This window comes from Aotus nancymaae, unplaced genomic scaffold (assembly GCF_030222135.1).
Source record: "Aotus nancymaae isolate 86718 unplaced genomic scaffold, 86718_ANA_hifiasm-v0.15.2.pri h1tg000032l_0, whole genome shotgun sequence".
Lineage (NCBI taxonomy): Eukaryota > Metazoa > Chordata > Mammalia > Primates > Aotidae > Aotus > Aotus nancymaae.
This window is the reverse complement of record NW_026988445.1, coordinates 960,650-978,165: the sequence shown is the minus strand read 5'-3', so window position 1 is coordinate 978,165 and position 17,516 is coordinate 960,650. Positions and strand designations below refer to the sequence as shown.

The window sequence follows — 17,516 nt, the reverse complement described above, 5'->3', positions numbered from 1 at the left end:
ATATGTCGTTTCAACTACTTAATTTCAGTTCTTTTTTTTTTTTTTTTTTTTTTTTTTGAGACGGAGTTTCGCTCTTGATACCCAGGCTGGAGTGCAGTGGCGCGATCTCGGCTCACCGCAACCTCCGCCTCCTGGGTTCAGGCAATTCTCCTGCCTCAGCCTCCTGAGTAGCTGGGATTACAGGCACGCGCCACCGTGCCCAGCTAATTTTTTGTATTAGTAGAGACGGGGTTTCACCATGTTGACCAGGATGGTCTCGATCTATTGACCTCGTGATCCACCCGCCTCGGCCTCCCAAAGTGCTGGGATTACAGGCTTGAGCCACCGCACCCGGCCTCTTAATTTCAGTTCTAAGGAAAACATTTCTGAATAACTTGAACCAGACTATTCTGAAAGGCTACATGAACATGTAAAACATAGGCTTGTAATTCTACAGTTACAAGTTAAAAGGACAAATCCTTTTAAAGGATTTGCTGATTTATGCAGATAAGAAATAATAATTATATTCTTAGTCATGTGAAATACATATTTTTGATATACAAGTTTCTTATGATCCTTGTCATCTTATTTTTCTTCCCATTGCTTCCTGAGGCTCAAAATGTGGACTTAATTTCTATTCCTGCCTGAATGCTGCTATTTAAAGGAAATAATGCACTGAGTTAGTTATTAATGGACTAGATGGCTTTGAAGAAAGGCTATCCATTTTCTACTTTAAGATAACCATAACTAGGAACTTGTCAAAATAGATCAGCTTTTCTAAACAGAACAGGTAATACGCTTATTAGAAGTAAATGGTAACTATTATCCCCAAATGCTGAGTGGGCTCAGGTACACTGGTCACTAATCACTTAAGTTTAAGACAGCCCTTCTTGAGGTTGAAATAAATATATGAGAAGGAAGTAATTCTTGAGATTATTTTATAGTAATTTATGAAATTCTCAAAAAAGAGGTAATCACTAAGCCATGTTCCTAAAGGCTGATATGTGCTAACATTTATACTGTAAAATACATATTACCGCAAGAACAACATATTAATAGTACCCTAAGCCATAAATATATCATTATGTGACTTCTCTCCTCCCAAAGGAGAACTATGCTGACTTTAAAATACCACCTCTGATAATCTACAAGGTAAGAATTACCTACTGCTAACAAAGAACAGCTGAAGAGGAAAGCTCACTTTGGAAGCCCATGTGGACAAAAAGGATTTTTGTAAATGTAGGGATAAAAAAATCAAATTGATATTTAAAATTCAGCATAAATTATATTTCATATGCAGATGCTAACAGACTGAGGAAATCTAAGGCTCAGAATGAGATAAACAGAGGATTTATGATCCACATTAAAATCATAATCTAACCATTAGGCGAAGTAAATTATGTAACCACCCTCAAAAATAAATGTTACTGCTTTTTCTGCTTTAACAAATTTATAAAAATACTGGGGCTACTTTATCTGGAAATGACTTATGTGTTAAAAAACACTTTCACACTGTAATGTTTACTATAAGGTAATTAACTTCTTAAATATGAAAATTTGAACTTAGGGAAGATACCTTCCTGAACTGAATCACATTCAACTAACATAAAATGTATAGATAATTTTGTAATTCAAAATATCAAATACCTCTGTCTTTCAGCTTTGTATGAGCTAGTAAGGTCATCGAAAAGCTTGCCGTTCATTTCCATTAGGGTTTTCAGCACATTGTATACCAGTGCTACAATGGTCCTGAAATGAAAATGAGCCAGTCCTGAGTTATAATACTGCTAACAGAGAGGAAATGTAACACTATGATCTCAAAAATGGGTTAAAGACTGGCTAATTCATTTAATCAATTTTAGAGATGATAAAACTGAGGTTCAAGAGGTTTGTAATGTGCTCAAGGTCATATAGCAAGTGGCGGTAGAGACAATCTAAGAAAATAAATCCTTTCCACTTTAATGCGTACGTTAAACTTTAAAACATTCGTAGTTATCTTCATTTCTACTCTACAGTCTCATGTCTGAAATCTTGAGTAACAACATTAAAAGAAGACGACAAAGATCCAATTACAAAAACTTGAAGTAGAAGGCAGTTTAAGGATGTTAAAGAAGTTAGAATATATATTACCCTTAGCACTTCAGCTTTCCCCTGGGACAGTGCTATTTATAGAAGTGAGACTGTATACTGGGAGCAAATCAACACAACTCTGCATCAACAGAGTAGTTTGTGCGTCCTCCGAAAATGTTCAGTTGGTCCTCCCAACAGGCTTTGACCACATTCTGGTGCAGAATGGCATACCAGATAGTTCAACCTCCAGGGAGATTTGCAATCTTAAATTGACGTTAAGGCTGGGCACAGTGGTTCATGCCTATAATCTCAGCACTTTGGGAGGCCAAGATGAGATGATCGCTTGAGCCCAGGAGTTTCAATCCAGCCTGGGCAATATAGTGAGACCTCATCTGCCCAAAAAAAAAAAAATAAAAATTAGCTGGGTGTGGTGGTGCACACCTGTGGTCCCAGCTACTCAGGAGGCTGAGGCAGGACTGTGTGAACCCAGGAGTTTGAGGCTACAATGAGCTATGATCACATCATTGCATTCCAGCTTGGGCAACAGAGCAAGACGCTATATCCAAAAAATTTAAAAAATAAACTGATATTAGGACCACATACTGAAGAACACACACACATATTTGTAACTTAATATATTATATATAAAATACAAAACAGAATAAAACTGTGATGTTAACCTTGGAGTAAGTTCTAAATCTATAATAGATTTCATGTATGAGTTAGGAAATCAATGACAAAAAGGTTAAAAGACAAAAAACAAAAAAAAAAAAATATGACCAATACAAAAGATACTTACGGATTCCAGTGTTCTTTGGAAATTTTGTACAAACTGGCAAACATAATTGGTAGAATTTTATCAATGTTCTCCTCAATCAAACTAAGAATATATTCATTATTCCAGAAGTACAGTGCCCTTTCTGCAACCTAAAAAAGACATTTAGAGAAATGTCAAAACTAAAATAGGAAAGAAATAATAGTATAAAATAAAAATGGCTAAACTGAAAACATCATACCTGAAAATGAGAACTGGATACACACTTCGATATCTGCTTGAAAAGTGGCTCTTCAATTTTTTTGAACTGTGTTGGTTCAATGACATCTAAGATTTCTTCAATTTCTCCTAAAAACATCACCTAGGTTAAAAAAATTTTATTTTAAGAAACATGATAAATTATTGAAACTAATATTGAAACCATACAAATGAGAAGGTTAATCTACAGAGTATACAATGGGGAAAAAATGTCTGGATGGCACAGAGTTTACTCTAGCACAGGTCTTCTACCAAGCCTCTGTACATCTTCCGCTCTTCAGCAGCAACGATACAGCCAGCCCAAAGCAAAATGGTTTATAGCCCTGGGATCGACAAGTTCTAGCAAAATGCACTACATTTAGTGAACAAAACTCACCTCTTTCTGACTGCAGGTTTTTGGCCAAAATTTCAGCAGTCCTCTGATCACCTGCAAAAAAGAAAAAGTTTAGTATGAATTAAATGATGAAGCTAGTTAATCCCAGGGTATTTTCCACAGCTGTGATTTTTATCAACACTGATTCCAAAGAAAATCAATACTGCTTAATATATGTGTTTAAGTAGACTTTCTGCTCAGCTTTAGAATTTTATTAATTCAATAAATACTTACTGAGTGCCATTATGTACCAGATACTGTTTTAGATGCTAGGGACACACTAATGTACAAGACAGATGAGGTCTCTGGTTTTCAAGGAACTTAAATTCTAATGGAGGAAGACCAATTCAAGTGATCGATTAAATACATAAATAAAACAATTTTAATACTATGTGCTACTTCTAAGAAAATAAAGGAAAATATAACTTGGGGGGTGACAGAGGGAGGTTATTTTAGGGAGAAACCTTAAGGAACAGATGATTCCTGTTATTTAAACCATTATGAAGCACAAAAAAAGCCAGACAGCTTCCCAGTCTATTTCATGGCTAGCACAATCTTCATAACCAAAATACATGAAACAGAAGAGACTATTTTTATTTTTTGAGATGGAGTCTTGCTCTGTTGCCCAGGCTGGAGTACACTGGCATGATCTCAGCTCACTGCAACCTCTGTCTCCTGGCTTCAAGCAATTCTCTGCCTCAGCCTCCCAAGTAGCTGGGATTACAGGCACACACCACCACACCAAGCTAATATTTTATTTTTTATTTTTATTTTTTAGTAGAGATGGGGTTTCACCACATTGGTCAAGCTGGTCTTGAACTCCCGACCTCAGGTAATCCGCCTGCCTCAGCCTCCCAAAGTGCTAGAATTACAGGCATGAACTACCGTGCCCAGCCTCTATCTTTCATTCTTTAAAAAGCAATTGCCTATCTTCCTTATCTACCCGAAATTAATTTAGTAAAATTTTATTTGTATACTATTTACCAAGCATGAACCATGACTTCTCAATACGTATTGTTATGGGTTTTCTTTTTCTCAATTCTAATGGGAGTTATCATGGATTAAGGTTTTAAGACAGAGTATCACTCTGTTGCCCATGCTGGAGTGCACTGGTACGAGCTCAGATCACTGCAACCTATGTCTCCTGGATTCAAGCAATTCCTGTGCCCTAGCTACCTGAGTAGCTGGGACTGTAGGCTGGGCACACGCCTAATTTTTGTATTTTAACTAGAGACAGGGTTTCGCCCTGTTGGCCAGGCTGGCCTTAAACTCCTGGCCTCAGGTTACCTCCCTGCCTCAGCCTTCCAAAGTGGTGGGACTACGGTTGTGAGCCACCGCACCCAGCCAAGTTTTAATCAACTTAAGAGGTTTATATGGTTTCATGTGTAAATACATGGCTTCTAATTCTTCTGAATTGTCTTTTAAAACTGTTTACAGCTGTTTCTAGAAAAGACTGTGAATCTAAAAGTCAAAAAACTCAAAAGATTAAGGAGTGGAAAAATGTCTTTTGTTCCATTACACAAAGTTCAAATGAAAGGGAGAACACTAAGTATTTAATTTTTTCAAGTATCCTTAGGGATAGTCTGAGACAGTTCATAATATAGGAAGTATATATACTTTAGTTTTAATCCTTCAAACCCTTTGCCTTAACTATGTATCAGGTTGCTGCTAAAGTAATTGTGGGTTTTGCCATTCTAAGTAATGGCAAAAGCTGCAATCACTTTTGCACCAACCTAATACTAGGTAAATATTTAGATTTAACAGGCCTAGAAAGCATTCTCTTCAAATACTTCACCAAGGTTAAAATGTTTTCTATGCTTTTATACTTTTCTGTTTCACCCTACTTCATCTTTTGTTTTTCTTGAATCCTCGGTAAATTTTCATAACTAATTATATTTTCATTCTCTACTGAATTTTCATTCTACAGGCAAATAACAGTAGAATTCAAAGACTTAAACTGCCTTGCTGGTTCATAATCAACCTTTATTCCAATATTACATCATATCTTAATCACCAAAGGCAAGGAAATGTTTTCTATCCCTATTAAGTGGTTTATCATTAATGAGAGGCAAAAATTCAATTACTAAAGACAAAACAAAATTCAAGGGAGTAGTAGTTTTGGGACCCTCAAAGTATGTTTTAATTCCAAAAGGTGAATGAAGATTTAAGAGATTACTGGTGAAGACACTATGCATATAAAATTTCACTGTGGTCATCTGATCCTACCATCACACATCTTAACTATTACATATTAATAGTAGTCTGTATGTTGGTTATTCAAGACATAACTCATGAGAACTCTCCCTTCCTAACTCCTTCTTTGAATGCAGAATTAATCTCACATTTCTTCTTCTAAATGATTTTAGCTCAAGGTACATTCTTACTTCTATTTAATAACTATAAAAGCTATAAAAAGCTACAATGAAATGCTATTAATGGAGACCAAAAACATGAAAATAAATAGAACACTTACTGGCTCTGTTAGTGTTGTATCTTTCTCCAGGAACTGTACGACACAATATGCTAGCTAAAAGGTAAGGGACAATTTACAAATATTACTGAATGAAATAACATTTAATAAGTAGGATTTTTTATACTTAGCCAATATTTTTTAGACTACCTCATTTTGATGAATTATTTCAATATATAAAAATATACTCACAATTGTGAAATTGTGAAATACCTCAATTGTGAAAATATACTCACAGTTGTCTAACTTTTTAGCCTCGAAAGTAACTTCAAGTTCAAAAAAGAGTTTTTAGTAGTAATTTCTGACTATAAAGTTAACTGAAATAAGACTGGAGCTAACAATTTAGTTTTTCAACATGTTTCTACATGTATGCCTACGCTGATATGTTACTCTCTAAATATTAATAGAAGAGACCAAAATCTCTCTTAAGTCTAGGTTATTGCAGCTAGAAGAAACCATTCGGTAGATATGTGGGATTTATTCAAAGTCACATAATTAGGTCAAGGCCTGGACTTAAATATAAGTGTATATCTTACACTTAAAGTATAAGTGTAAATATAGAAGTAATTGGTCTTAATAATGCAATATTTTAAAATGATAATAAAAATTTGGGTAATTTTATAAGCAAATTGCTTAATTATACTTAAAACTGTCACCTCAATATTTTTCAATTTCTCTGCCTTTATATTTGCCTTTGAAATAATATTCATTTCATTTGAAATTTTTCTGAAACTTACCTGAGCATGAAACAAAGCTAATCCTTTTGCAGTATGCATAGGAATAAGAACCTTCATTAGAAATTGTTTATGTTCTGCTTTCAGTGGCAATGCAAAGCCATTGATAATACTGGAGGGAAAGAAAGGCAGGGGAAGGGTTAAGTAGTTACTACTTTGTTTCTAAAAGTTGTCATATCCATGAGTACATAAGGAACAGTGCTCTGCTTCAATCCTGGTGTTGTATGACTGTTCATCTTCAAACTACTTTAGGAAGACTATTTCTATGAAGTCTGTTCCTCTAAGTCATGTGATTCCAAAAGAAAATTAGGACTGTCAATTAATTCCCCAGTAATTTCTATCTTCATTTTCTATCATTTTTTGTCAAACCTGTCACTTTATGCATTGTCACCTTTATTGTTCCCCCAAAGCCCTAGGAGAGTCAATATCACCATATTGTTAGAATGTTCAGTATTTTCTGAAGTACATGGGTAGTTTTTTTTTTACTTTGTTGGATAATCTGAAATTAAGAAGTAGTTCTCTCCACAGTCATTTTCTACTATTAATAAAGGAAACTGAAATCATTCTCTAAATAGTAACAGAGCAGTCTAAAATTCTCTTGTTAACACTGATATGTAGTGAATAAGGAAGGCAAAGTGTTATGGCAAAAGGTGTAAGAATTCAATTGAGACTGGGCATGGTGGCTCACGCCTGTAATTCCAGCACTTTCGGAGGCCTAGGCGGGTGGATTGCCTGAGGTCAGGAGTTCGAGACCAGACTGGCCAACATGGTGAAACCCTGTCTCTTCTAAAAATACAAAAAAAAATTAGCTGGGCACCTGTAATCCCAGCTACTCCAGAGGCTGAGGCAGGAGTATCACTTGAACCCAGGAGGCAGAGGTTGCAGTGAGCCAAGATCACGCCATTGCACTCTATAGAGCCTGGGCAACAAGAGCAAAACTCCATCTCAAAAAAAAAAAAAAGAATCCAGCTGAGAAACTATGTGCTCTATGTTTAAACTCTAAAATATGAAATAATTCCTCCAACCCCAGCTAAGATTTAATACATAAAACATTAAAGTTACTTAATTCTTAAAAAGAACAAAAAAACCTGACCTACCTTCCTAATATTTCAAGAAGTTCAGCAACACCATTGAAATGTTCTGTTTCATATATAAACCTAAATTTAAAATAAAGATAGATGTAATGAAAATGAAACTTCAGAAAACTAAGAGAAACAGGCAGGAAGGTGAAAAAAATCAATCCAAAGGACAGCTATTAGAAACACACAAGCATGCTGTGGGTTTTCTTATAAGCTGTTTTGCCCCAAATCATCAGTTAATTTATACGAATCTTACAAAAGATCTATTTTCTACTGACTACATATGCCTTTGCCAAAACTCGCCATATGTGAAGATAACAGAATATCATTTCACCTGGAATATTCAACTTAATAATTTATAAGAAAGGTAAGTTTTCTCAAAGAAATACTTTTCAAAATAAGAAACCTCTAATTACAGGGAAATCCAAGAGAAAAAGATCCATATGTAGTAAAGCCATTTTTATTTAGAAATTTCTTTAAACCTCTAACTATATGGGCTGCATAGCTTTCCAAGATTAGGGTTGCCTTTAAAGCAGGGGGACATAAATAGAATAGGGCAGGTATTTGAAATGGGCTTAAGAAGTGAGATGACAGAGAACTCGAGAAAGATGTTTCTCTCCAGAGGAGGCAGCTATTACTCATCTCTAATTGTTGCAATGTGGGAATAGTAACCCAATTTTTGCCAGATCTTCAATTAATTAAAACAAACCAAACCTTAAGTGTGGGAGTTGTATGAAATCTCCTGATCTGAAGCAACTACTTAACAGTTTAATATTTATAAAGTACACTTGGCCCTCTGTATATGCAGGTTCTAGATCTGTAGTTGGCATTCAAACGACTACAGATCAAAAATATTTTTTAAAACAAATGCAAATTTAAAATATAGAATAACATCTATTTCCATAGTATTCACACTGTATTAAGTATTATAAATAATCTAGAGATAAAGTATACAGGAGGATGTGTGGACATTATATGCAAATACTATGCCATTTATATAAGGGACTTGAGCATCTTGGATTTTGGTATTAGCTGGGGCCCTGGAACCAATCCCCCACAGATACCGAGGGATGACTGTAAGCAAATGATAGGCCCCATGTAAGAGGACTGCTTGAGTTCAGGAGTTCCAGACCAGCCTGGGCTGTGTGAGACCTTGTCTCTACTAAAAGTAAAAAAAAAAAAATTAGCCAGGTGTGGTGGTACACACCTGTAGTCCCACTACTTGGGAAGCTGAGGCAGGAAGACTGCTTGAATCTGGGAGATAGGGGCTACAATGAGCTATGATCTCACCACTGCACTCCAGCCTGGATGACAGTGAGACCCCTGTCTCAAAAAACAAAAAGAACTTGAATATAAGAAGATATGTAGGAGGAAAAGGTGCTACAAATAAATGATTAATTTACCTGAGGAAAATGTTGTTAATCTGTTTTCTGATGAATGCTCTTAATCCAAGAAATTTCCCATAAATTCGGTGCAGGACAGTCTTCAGGAAGTCACGTTCTCTGGGATCTTCACTATCAAAAAGCTCCAGGAGCTTTAAAAGAAATCTGAGAAATTACTTTTAAAAAATAATTGAGCTAAAGCTTTATTCTAATTTTGATTTTAAAGATTATCCATGAAATATTTTTAAAATTTTTTAGAATTCTGACTTACCACACTGACTTTACTCTTGCTAAGTAATGAACAATCTTAGAGAATATTTTCTTCTCACTTATGTCACTTTAAAATATGACATTCACAATAAGTATAAATATTTCAAAAAGTAGATTTTTCTTTACCTTCCCACAGATTTTAAAATTCAATCCTACTCTTGAATACTAAACAGGTTCACAATTTTGGAGCATTAAAATTTAGGATTCTTAATGTTTTTTGATAGACCCAACTACATAGAAAATCTTAAGTTTTTAGATTGCAAGTCATCAAATAGTTTTAAAAAATATCCATGTGTAAATGTATATTTCTAGTTTACTAGAAAGATGTACACATATAAGGCTTCTTTTTGTGAATTTACAATAAATTCAAGATAGTTACCATGCCAACAGTTGAAAAATTAATATTCAGTTATTAGAATAAAATATTGGCAGAAACATACTAATAGAGTAGAAATCATATATAAAAGAACACTGGAATAAAAGATGAGGACTACTTTTTTTTTTTTTTTTTAAAGACAGGGTCTTGCTCTGTAGCCCAGACTGAAGGGTAGTAATGCAATCACATCTCACTGCAGCCCCGACCTCCTGGGATCAAGCAATCCTCCTGCCTCAGCCTCCCAAGTAGCTGGGACTACAGGCACATGCCACCACCACCAGCTAATTTTTACATTTTTTTGGTAGAGATGGGGTTTCACCATGTTGCCCAGGCTGGTCTTGAACTCCTGAGTTCAAGCAATCTGCCCACCTTGGAGTCCCAAAGTCCAGGATTGTAGGCGTGAGTCACTGTTGCCCAGCCTATAGTTTTCAGCTTAGCAAATAGTTGAAAAATTTTAAACTAGTTCAGCAATCAGCATTCTCCTGTACCTAAATTGGGCCAATCGGCACTCTCTGATATTCTGTACAACTTTTTAGCAAAGCCTGAGAGAGGAGATCTTCGAAAAAGTTAAAGTCAAAATCTCAAATTTCCATTTAAAATGGTAAAGAAACTTAATTTCTTCTGTCAAAAAAAGCAATACTGTATTTTAAACATTGGATTTTCTTAGAAAAATATAAAATACTCTCTAGAATACAAATATCTGTGAAGTTGGTAAGGAATTTTATGTTCTGAACTTTCATGTTTAAAATTACAATAAAGATAGCAAGCTCTGAACCTCATCAGAAGTTCTTACTCCATTTTGTTTTGAATTATATATAATTGCTAACACATGCATCTGAAACCAGAGTGGATGACTTAAGTCATATTTATATACTCCCAAAACAAGTGACATACTTATAGTTTCCATTCTTTGTTTGGTAGGCTAAGGCCTTGATGAGACTCCAGCAAAAAGTATCTATGGAGTATGAGAATTTTTGTTAACATACCTAATAAATTCAGATAAAATTATTCTAATTAAAAATGGCAGCTAGGCGCGGTGGCTCTTGACTGTAATCTCAGCACTTTGGGAGGCCAAGGCAGGCACACTTGAGGTCAGGGATTTGAGACCAGCCTGGCCAACATAGTGAAACCCTGTCTCTACTAAAAATACAAACAAACCTTAGCCCAGCATGTCAGCACACCTATAGTCCCAGCTACTTGGGAGGCTGAGCCACGAGAATTGCTTGAACCCAGCGGGCAGAGGTTGCAGTGCACTCCAGCCTGGGCAACAAGAGCAAAACAATGTCTTAATAAAAAAAAAAACGCTAATCCAGGAGGTAGAGGCTGCAGTGAGCTATGATAACATCACTGCACTCTAAACTGAGAGACAGACTCCAAAAAACAAAAAAGGGGGCGGTAGGGAGGTGGGCAGGCACAGTGGCTCATGCCTATAGTCCTGCAGCACTTTGGGAGGCCGAGGCGGGAGGATTGTTTGAGGCCAGGAGTTTGAGACTAGCCTGGGCAACACAGAGGGACAGTTAATTTTCATATTTTTTTGTAAAGAAGAGGTCTTCGCTGTGTTGCCCAGGCTGGTCTTAAACTCTCAGCCTCTAACAGTTCTCCTGCCTTGGCCTCCAAAATTGCTGAGACTACAGGTGTGAGCCAAGGCTCCAGGTGAAAAAAAATTTTTTTTTTTTTAATTAGCCGGGTGTGGTGGTGCATGTCTGTAGTCCTAGCTACTCAGGGAGACTGAGGCAGGAGCATTGTTTGAGCTCAGGAGTTGGAGGCTGCAGTGAATTATGATCACACCACCTTACCCCAGCCTGGGCAAAGAGGTGAGACTCTGGCTTCTGAAGGGGGCTTACCTACTCAGACACTCAAATTCAAGTTTCTAATGCTGGGTTTACTTGGAATAAATGCTTTCAAATTAATAAAAGGAGCCCTTAATTGTTAAGGTCATCAAGTCTAATTCAAGAATATAATTTAATACGAGTTGACCTTCAGGAGGAAAAGAGTAGAGAACAGTTGTTAGCTAAGTTTCAGTTTTGAATCTATTTAAAGAAATGCATTTTCAAATATTATAATTTAGATAAACAATTTAAAAATAGTAAAACACACACAAAATGATAATCAGGAAGTTATGTTTCTTATTTTAGCTCTGATACTAGTATCTAAATGCTTTTAAGGGTGATTCATAATCTTTGAGCCTATGTTTCTTCATTGATAAAATGAAGAACATTGAAACCAATTATTCTGGCCAGGTGCGGTGGCTCACACCTGTAATCCTAGCACTTTGGGAAGCCAAGGCGGGCAGATCACCCACCTGTGGTCCGAAGTTTGAGACCACCTGCCCGACATGGCGAAATCCCGTCTCCAAAAAAGTACAAAAATTAGCTTCAAACTCTAATTTTTCCAAGAGGCCACATGGAAAATGAATTCTAATGAAGTCCTTTCCATTATTCTTATTTCTTAGTTCTTCAATAAAGCATGTGATTTGATCACAAAAAAAAAAAAAAAAAAAAAAATTAGCTTCGTGTGGTGGCAGGTGCCTGTAATCCCACCTACCCAGGAGGCTGAGGCCGGAGACTAGCTTGAACCCAGGAGGTGGAGGTTGCAGTGAGCCAAGATCGTGCCACTGCACTCCAGTCTGGGCAACAGAACGAGACTCTGACTCAAAAAAAAGAAACCAACCAATTATTCTGTTATAAAGAAAATGCACTATCATGGTCAGAGAGCCTAGTTTAAATACTGATTATCCCCAGCTACTGGCTGTGTGAAATTAGACATGGTCTAGCTCTTTATATAAAAGCACATAAGAATAATGCCTGGCACATTAAAAGTACTCAGAAAATCTTAGTTTCCTTCTTTCTTCTGAAATTCTCTGATTTGAACATAAATTGGAATTATGCAATTGTTTTCTTCTCTTGAAATAATGTCCAAATTTAATAAAATTTTCTCCTGTTCTTCTGTGTCTTAAGACTTACCACCTAACAAATCATTTTGAAATACAAAATCGAAGAATTCTCATACATACTATTTATTAAAGCAACACCTAAGAATACGTCAGAGAAGTGATCTGTGAAAGCACAGCCATATAAACTGCTAAAAGCAATTATTGGGCCTTAGCTTCTCAGATAATTCAGGCATTTAAAGTAGAAGGTAGAAAACAGATCCTGCCCCACCAGTTTTCTTCTTGCTCCCCTCACACCACAAAATAATACAGCAGCCTAAATACCTCAAGCTCTAGACTAACAAAGCACTAAGGTAACTGTTCCCCTCAACCTGTTACTGTATTAAATACAATTTCCTAAGGCATTGTATGAGCTCCCTAATGTATCCCACACAAGAACTGCACAAGGAAATAAACAGGCATTCATTTGCAATTACCAAAATAACATAACTCCATTTAATCTGATTTTTACTCATGATTAAAATGTACATGTTACCGTTAATACACACCTAATACTTCTTTATAGTTTATAAAAAGCTACTTCAGTGGTTGAAGGAAATATTTTAGGCTATGTTCTTCATTTATCAATCCTTCACAGCAACTGGTCAGAATACTTTATATGAGGTCAAGGGTAGTTACGAATGACCAAAATGAGCTCTAATATGCCAAACTTACATTGGTAGAATCTTTATCATAGGGCACATACAAAGGTAGTCTGAAGGGTAGGAAAGGTCCTTGCAATGATTTTAATCTTGGCCTCAGCATCAAGTTCCTCAAGAGGCCTTGCATACTGATAAGTATTTCAAAGAGAAAACCTAGAAAAGTTTGGTCTACTTCACAATTTTCTTTGAGGCCAGCCAATTCCATATAGTTAAAAAGAGGCCTTTAGGCCAGTGCAGTGGCTCGCACCTGTAATCCCAGCACTTTGGGAGGACGAGGCATGCAGATCCCTTGAGGAAAGCAGTTCAAGATCAGTCTGGCCAACATGATGAAACCCTATCTCAAGTAGAACTACAAAAAAAAAAAAAAAAAATCAGCTGGGCATGATGGCACGTGCCTGTAGTCCCAGCTACTTGGGAGGCTGAGGCAGGAGAATCGCTTGAACTTGGGAGGAGAAGGTTGCAGTCAGCTAAGATTGCACCACTGCACTCCAGTCTGGGTGACAGAGCAAAACTCCCTCTTTAAAAAAAAAAAAAAAAGGGCCTTTAAAGTTTTGAAAAGATTTTGAAAATAAAAATGAATACATTCTTGGAAACTGTGAATATGTAGATTCCAAAAATAACAGCTAATATAGCCAGTTTATAAAAAGAAAAAAGGCATCACAATTAACTCTACCTCCTTATGTTCTTAATGATTGTATTTTATCTGTGGTTTAGGAATTGGGTGGTGGGATGCTTAGGTGCAAAAGGAAAGAAAAAGGGAAAGGTAATTGATACTTAATGACAGGACAGGAGCCTGAAGCCCAGACTCTTCACAATTATTCTATCCCTTCTCTCCCCTGTCATTTCAAAGTCTCAATGCTTAAAATATATGTCAGGTTCAAAGACTTACAAATGTAAAACAAAAGATTTGTCCTTGGATTGAATGGTCATACCAAATTTTCTCAGATACAGCAGAAAGGCTTGTTTTTCTGGTATTTATAAAATAACTATGAGAATTTAGGATTAAATAGGATAATTTGATTGACTTCATCAGACATTCACCCTTGATAAAAATATTCTTATACTCTCAGAGCTACTTCACTTTTATCCTAATTGTTTGGCAGTAATATTAAGTGCTGTCAAATTGAAATAAACCATTAAAGTTCTGAAAGACTTTTAACCATAAGTTAATAAATCACTGCTAAGATGAATATAAGAGAATCTAACACAAGAGTTCCTTACCTGTTGTACGAATTTCTGGTCAATGTATCGCTTTGCAATGCTAGGCTGGAAATCGGGGCTCTCCAAAAATCTCAAGAAGAATTCATATACCAACTATGAGAGAAAGTCAAATAAAGGCTAAGATGATGCCTATAGAATACTACCCTAAATTATCACTTCACATTAAAAACACACCTTTCCTTACCAACTTAGTAGGGAGATTTCAGATCTCATTATACAATGTAATGAGTTGATAAAAAAATTTTTTTTTTAATATAGTTTAAAAAAAACTATAGGCTGGGCACGGTGGCTCACGCCTGTAATCCCAACACACTTTAGGAAGCCGAGGTGGGAGAACCACTTGAGCCCTGGAGTTTGAGACCATCCTGGGCAACATGGCAAGACCCCTGTCTACACAAATAATAAAAAAATTAGCCAGGCATGGTGGCGTTTGTCTATTGTCCCAGCTAAGATAGGAAAGTCTCTTGAGTCTGGAGGTTAAGGCTTCAGTGAACCATGAGTGTGCTGTGCCATTGCACTCTAGTCTGGGCAACAGAGTGAGACTGTCTGTGAGACTGTCTCAAAATAAATAAACCCAGAAACTACATATTCATGATTTGTTTTCCTAAGTTGATAAACTTTGAGATTTATTTACTGCTTTACATAACTTGATGCAAAACATTAAATTACAGGAGCTAGAAAATAAGGACACTGCCTATAAAATTAAATATTTCTTTTTTTTTTTTTTTTTCAGATGGAGTTTCAATCTTGTTGCCCAGGCTGGAGTGCAATGGCGCAATTTAGGCTCACCGCAACCTCCGCCTCCCAGGTTCAAGACATTCTCCTGCCTCAGCCTCCCGAGTAGCTGGAATTACAGGCATGCGCCACTATGCCTGGCTAATTTTGTATTTTTAGTAGAGATGGGATTTCTCCATGTTGGTCAGGCTGGTCTTGAACTCCCAACCTCAGGTGATCCACTCGCCTTGGCCTCCCAAACTGCTGGGATCACAGGCGTGAGCCACCACACCTGTCCTCTCTCATCTTTTATAATAACAGAAAATATAAAGGCCACTAAAAAATATAAGTACTTGCAAAATTTAAAAATAATCAGCAAATTAATTGGCATTAATATCCAGGATCTATATATAAATGAAGAAAACTGAACAGAGCTTCCAGAGACCTGTGGGACACCATCAATTATAGCAACATACACATAAATGGGAGTCCCAGAATATGAGGGAAAAGGGCAGAAAAAAAAATTTGAATAATGGCCAAAAATAACACAAAGATTATGAAAAATATTAGTTTACATAATGAATTCTAATTGTAACTCAATAAACACCAAGTAGAACAGTCAAGAAGATTCACACCTAGATACATCATAATCAAATTGACAAAACTTAAAGACAAAGAGATAACGTTTATAGCAGCAAGAGAAAAATGACTTTTCACATACATGATGAGATCCTCAATAAGATTAATGGCTAACTTGTCATCAGAAAACCATGGATGTAAGAAGACAAATGGGATGACATGTTCAAAGTGTTGAAAGAAAAAGACTGTTAGCCAAGAATTCTATATCCAACAAACTCTCCTTCAAAAATGAAGAGGAAATTAAGACATTCCTAGATAAACACTGAAAGAATTTGTCATTAGCCAAACTGCCCTACAAGAAATACTAAAGAAATTCCTTCAGGCTTTTGAAGAAATGAAAGGATGCCATACAGTTTCTCAAATCCACAAAGAGAAATGAAGAGCACAAGTAAAGATAAATATAGAAGTAAATATAAAAGACAGTACAAATATATTTTTATCTATAACTCAAGTATTTTCCCCCTTTACAAGGCAACTGCATAAAGCAATTATTGCAAAACTGTGTTGGTGGGCATGGTGGGTGTAATTTGTATGACAATACCACAAAATAGTGGGGAGGGAATGGATGTATACTGGGCCAAAGTTTTGTATACTATTGAAATTAAGTTAGTATTAAACCAAACTAGATTGTTTCAAACTAAATTGTTTCAAAATTGCTAACTGTAATCCCCAGGACAACTACTGAAAAAAAGAAAAAAAAAAATCAAAAAATATAGTTAAAGAAACAAGGGAATGATAATGGCACCCTAGAAAATACCTATTTAACACAAAAGTGAGCAATGGAAAAGTAGAGGAATAAAAATGACATGAGGCATAGAAAACAAATGGCAAAATGGCAGATGTAAAGCCCATCTTTATCAGCAATTATATTAAACATAAAGGTCAAGCTCTCTAATCATAAAGGCAGAGACTGTAGAAATTATTTTAAAAACATGATCCAACTGCATGCTGTTTACAAGAGACACACTTTAGATTGAAATAGATTAAAAGTAAAAGGATGGAAAAGATATATCATGCCAACAATAACCAAAAGAGAGCTGGAGTGGCTATAGTAGTATCAGACAAAATTAACACAGAAGTTGTGACTAGAGACAAAGGACCTTTTAAGGGCCATCTATGAAGAAAATATAACAATTATAAACATATATACACTTATCAATATGGTCCTAAAATACATGAAGCAAAAACTTACAGAAATGAAGAGAGAAACAGACAATTCAATAATAGAGACTTCAGTCCCCCTTTAAATAACAGGACAGAAGATTAACAAGGAAACAGAAGACTTAAACAGCACTATAAACCAACTAGACCTAACAGACTTCTATGGAACACTGTACTCAACAGTAACAGAACACACATTCTTCTCAAGCACACATAAAACATTCTCCAGGACAGACTCTATGTTAAGCCATTAAATAAGTCTCAATAAGTTTAAAAGGATTGAAATCATACAAAATATATTCTCCATCCTGCAATTATAGAGGCAGTAAAAAAGAAAAACTTTAAGAAAAAAAAGTATATTCTCCAAACATACTGGAATAAAATTAGAAACTAATAAGAAAATTTGGGAAAGTCATAAATAGGT

The 17,516-nt window shown here is 35.9% G+C and overlaps 2 protein-coding genes across 3 annotated transcripts in view; one reads left to right on the top strand and one right to left on the bottom strand.

The window, feature by feature from the left end:
- The window catches only part of PACC1 (proton activated chloride channel 1), a 64,113-nt gene extending 47,467 nt beyond the window's left edge, over window positions 1-16,646 (top strand). The window contains exon 10 of the transcript XR_010345050.1: window positions 15,312-16,646. The gene's annotated coding sequence lies outside the window, so the exon portion shown is untranslated. The remainder of the gene's footprint in view (window positions 1-15,311) is intronic.
- Window positions 1-17,516, bottom strand: part of PPP2R5A (protein phosphatase 2 regulatory subunit B'alpha) — a 72,633-nt gene that overhangs the window by 2,073 nt on the left and 53,044 nt on the right. For both annotated transcript variants that reach the window (XM_012459609.2, XM_012459608.2), the window contains exons 4-12: window positions 14,579-14,671; window positions 9,142-9,272; window positions 7,757-7,816; window positions 6,663-6,771; window positions 5,929-5,982; window positions 3,459-3,509; window positions 3,066-3,185; window positions 2,849-2,976; window positions 1,627-1,728 (exon numbers count right to left, since the gene is read on the bottom strand). In XM_012459609.2, the coding sequence (XP_012315032.1) occupies window positions 1,627-1,728; window positions 2,849-2,976; window positions 3,066-3,185; window positions 3,459-3,509; window positions 5,929-5,982; window positions 6,663-6,771; window positions 7,757-7,816; window positions 9,142-9,272; window positions 14,579-14,671 (848 nt within the window). The remainder of the gene's footprint in view (window positions 1-1,626; window positions 1,729-2,848; window positions 2,977-3,065; window positions 3,186-3,458; window positions 3,510-5,928; window positions 5,983-6,662; window positions 6,772-7,756; window positions 7,817-9,141; window positions 9,273-14,578; window positions 14,672-17,516) is intronic.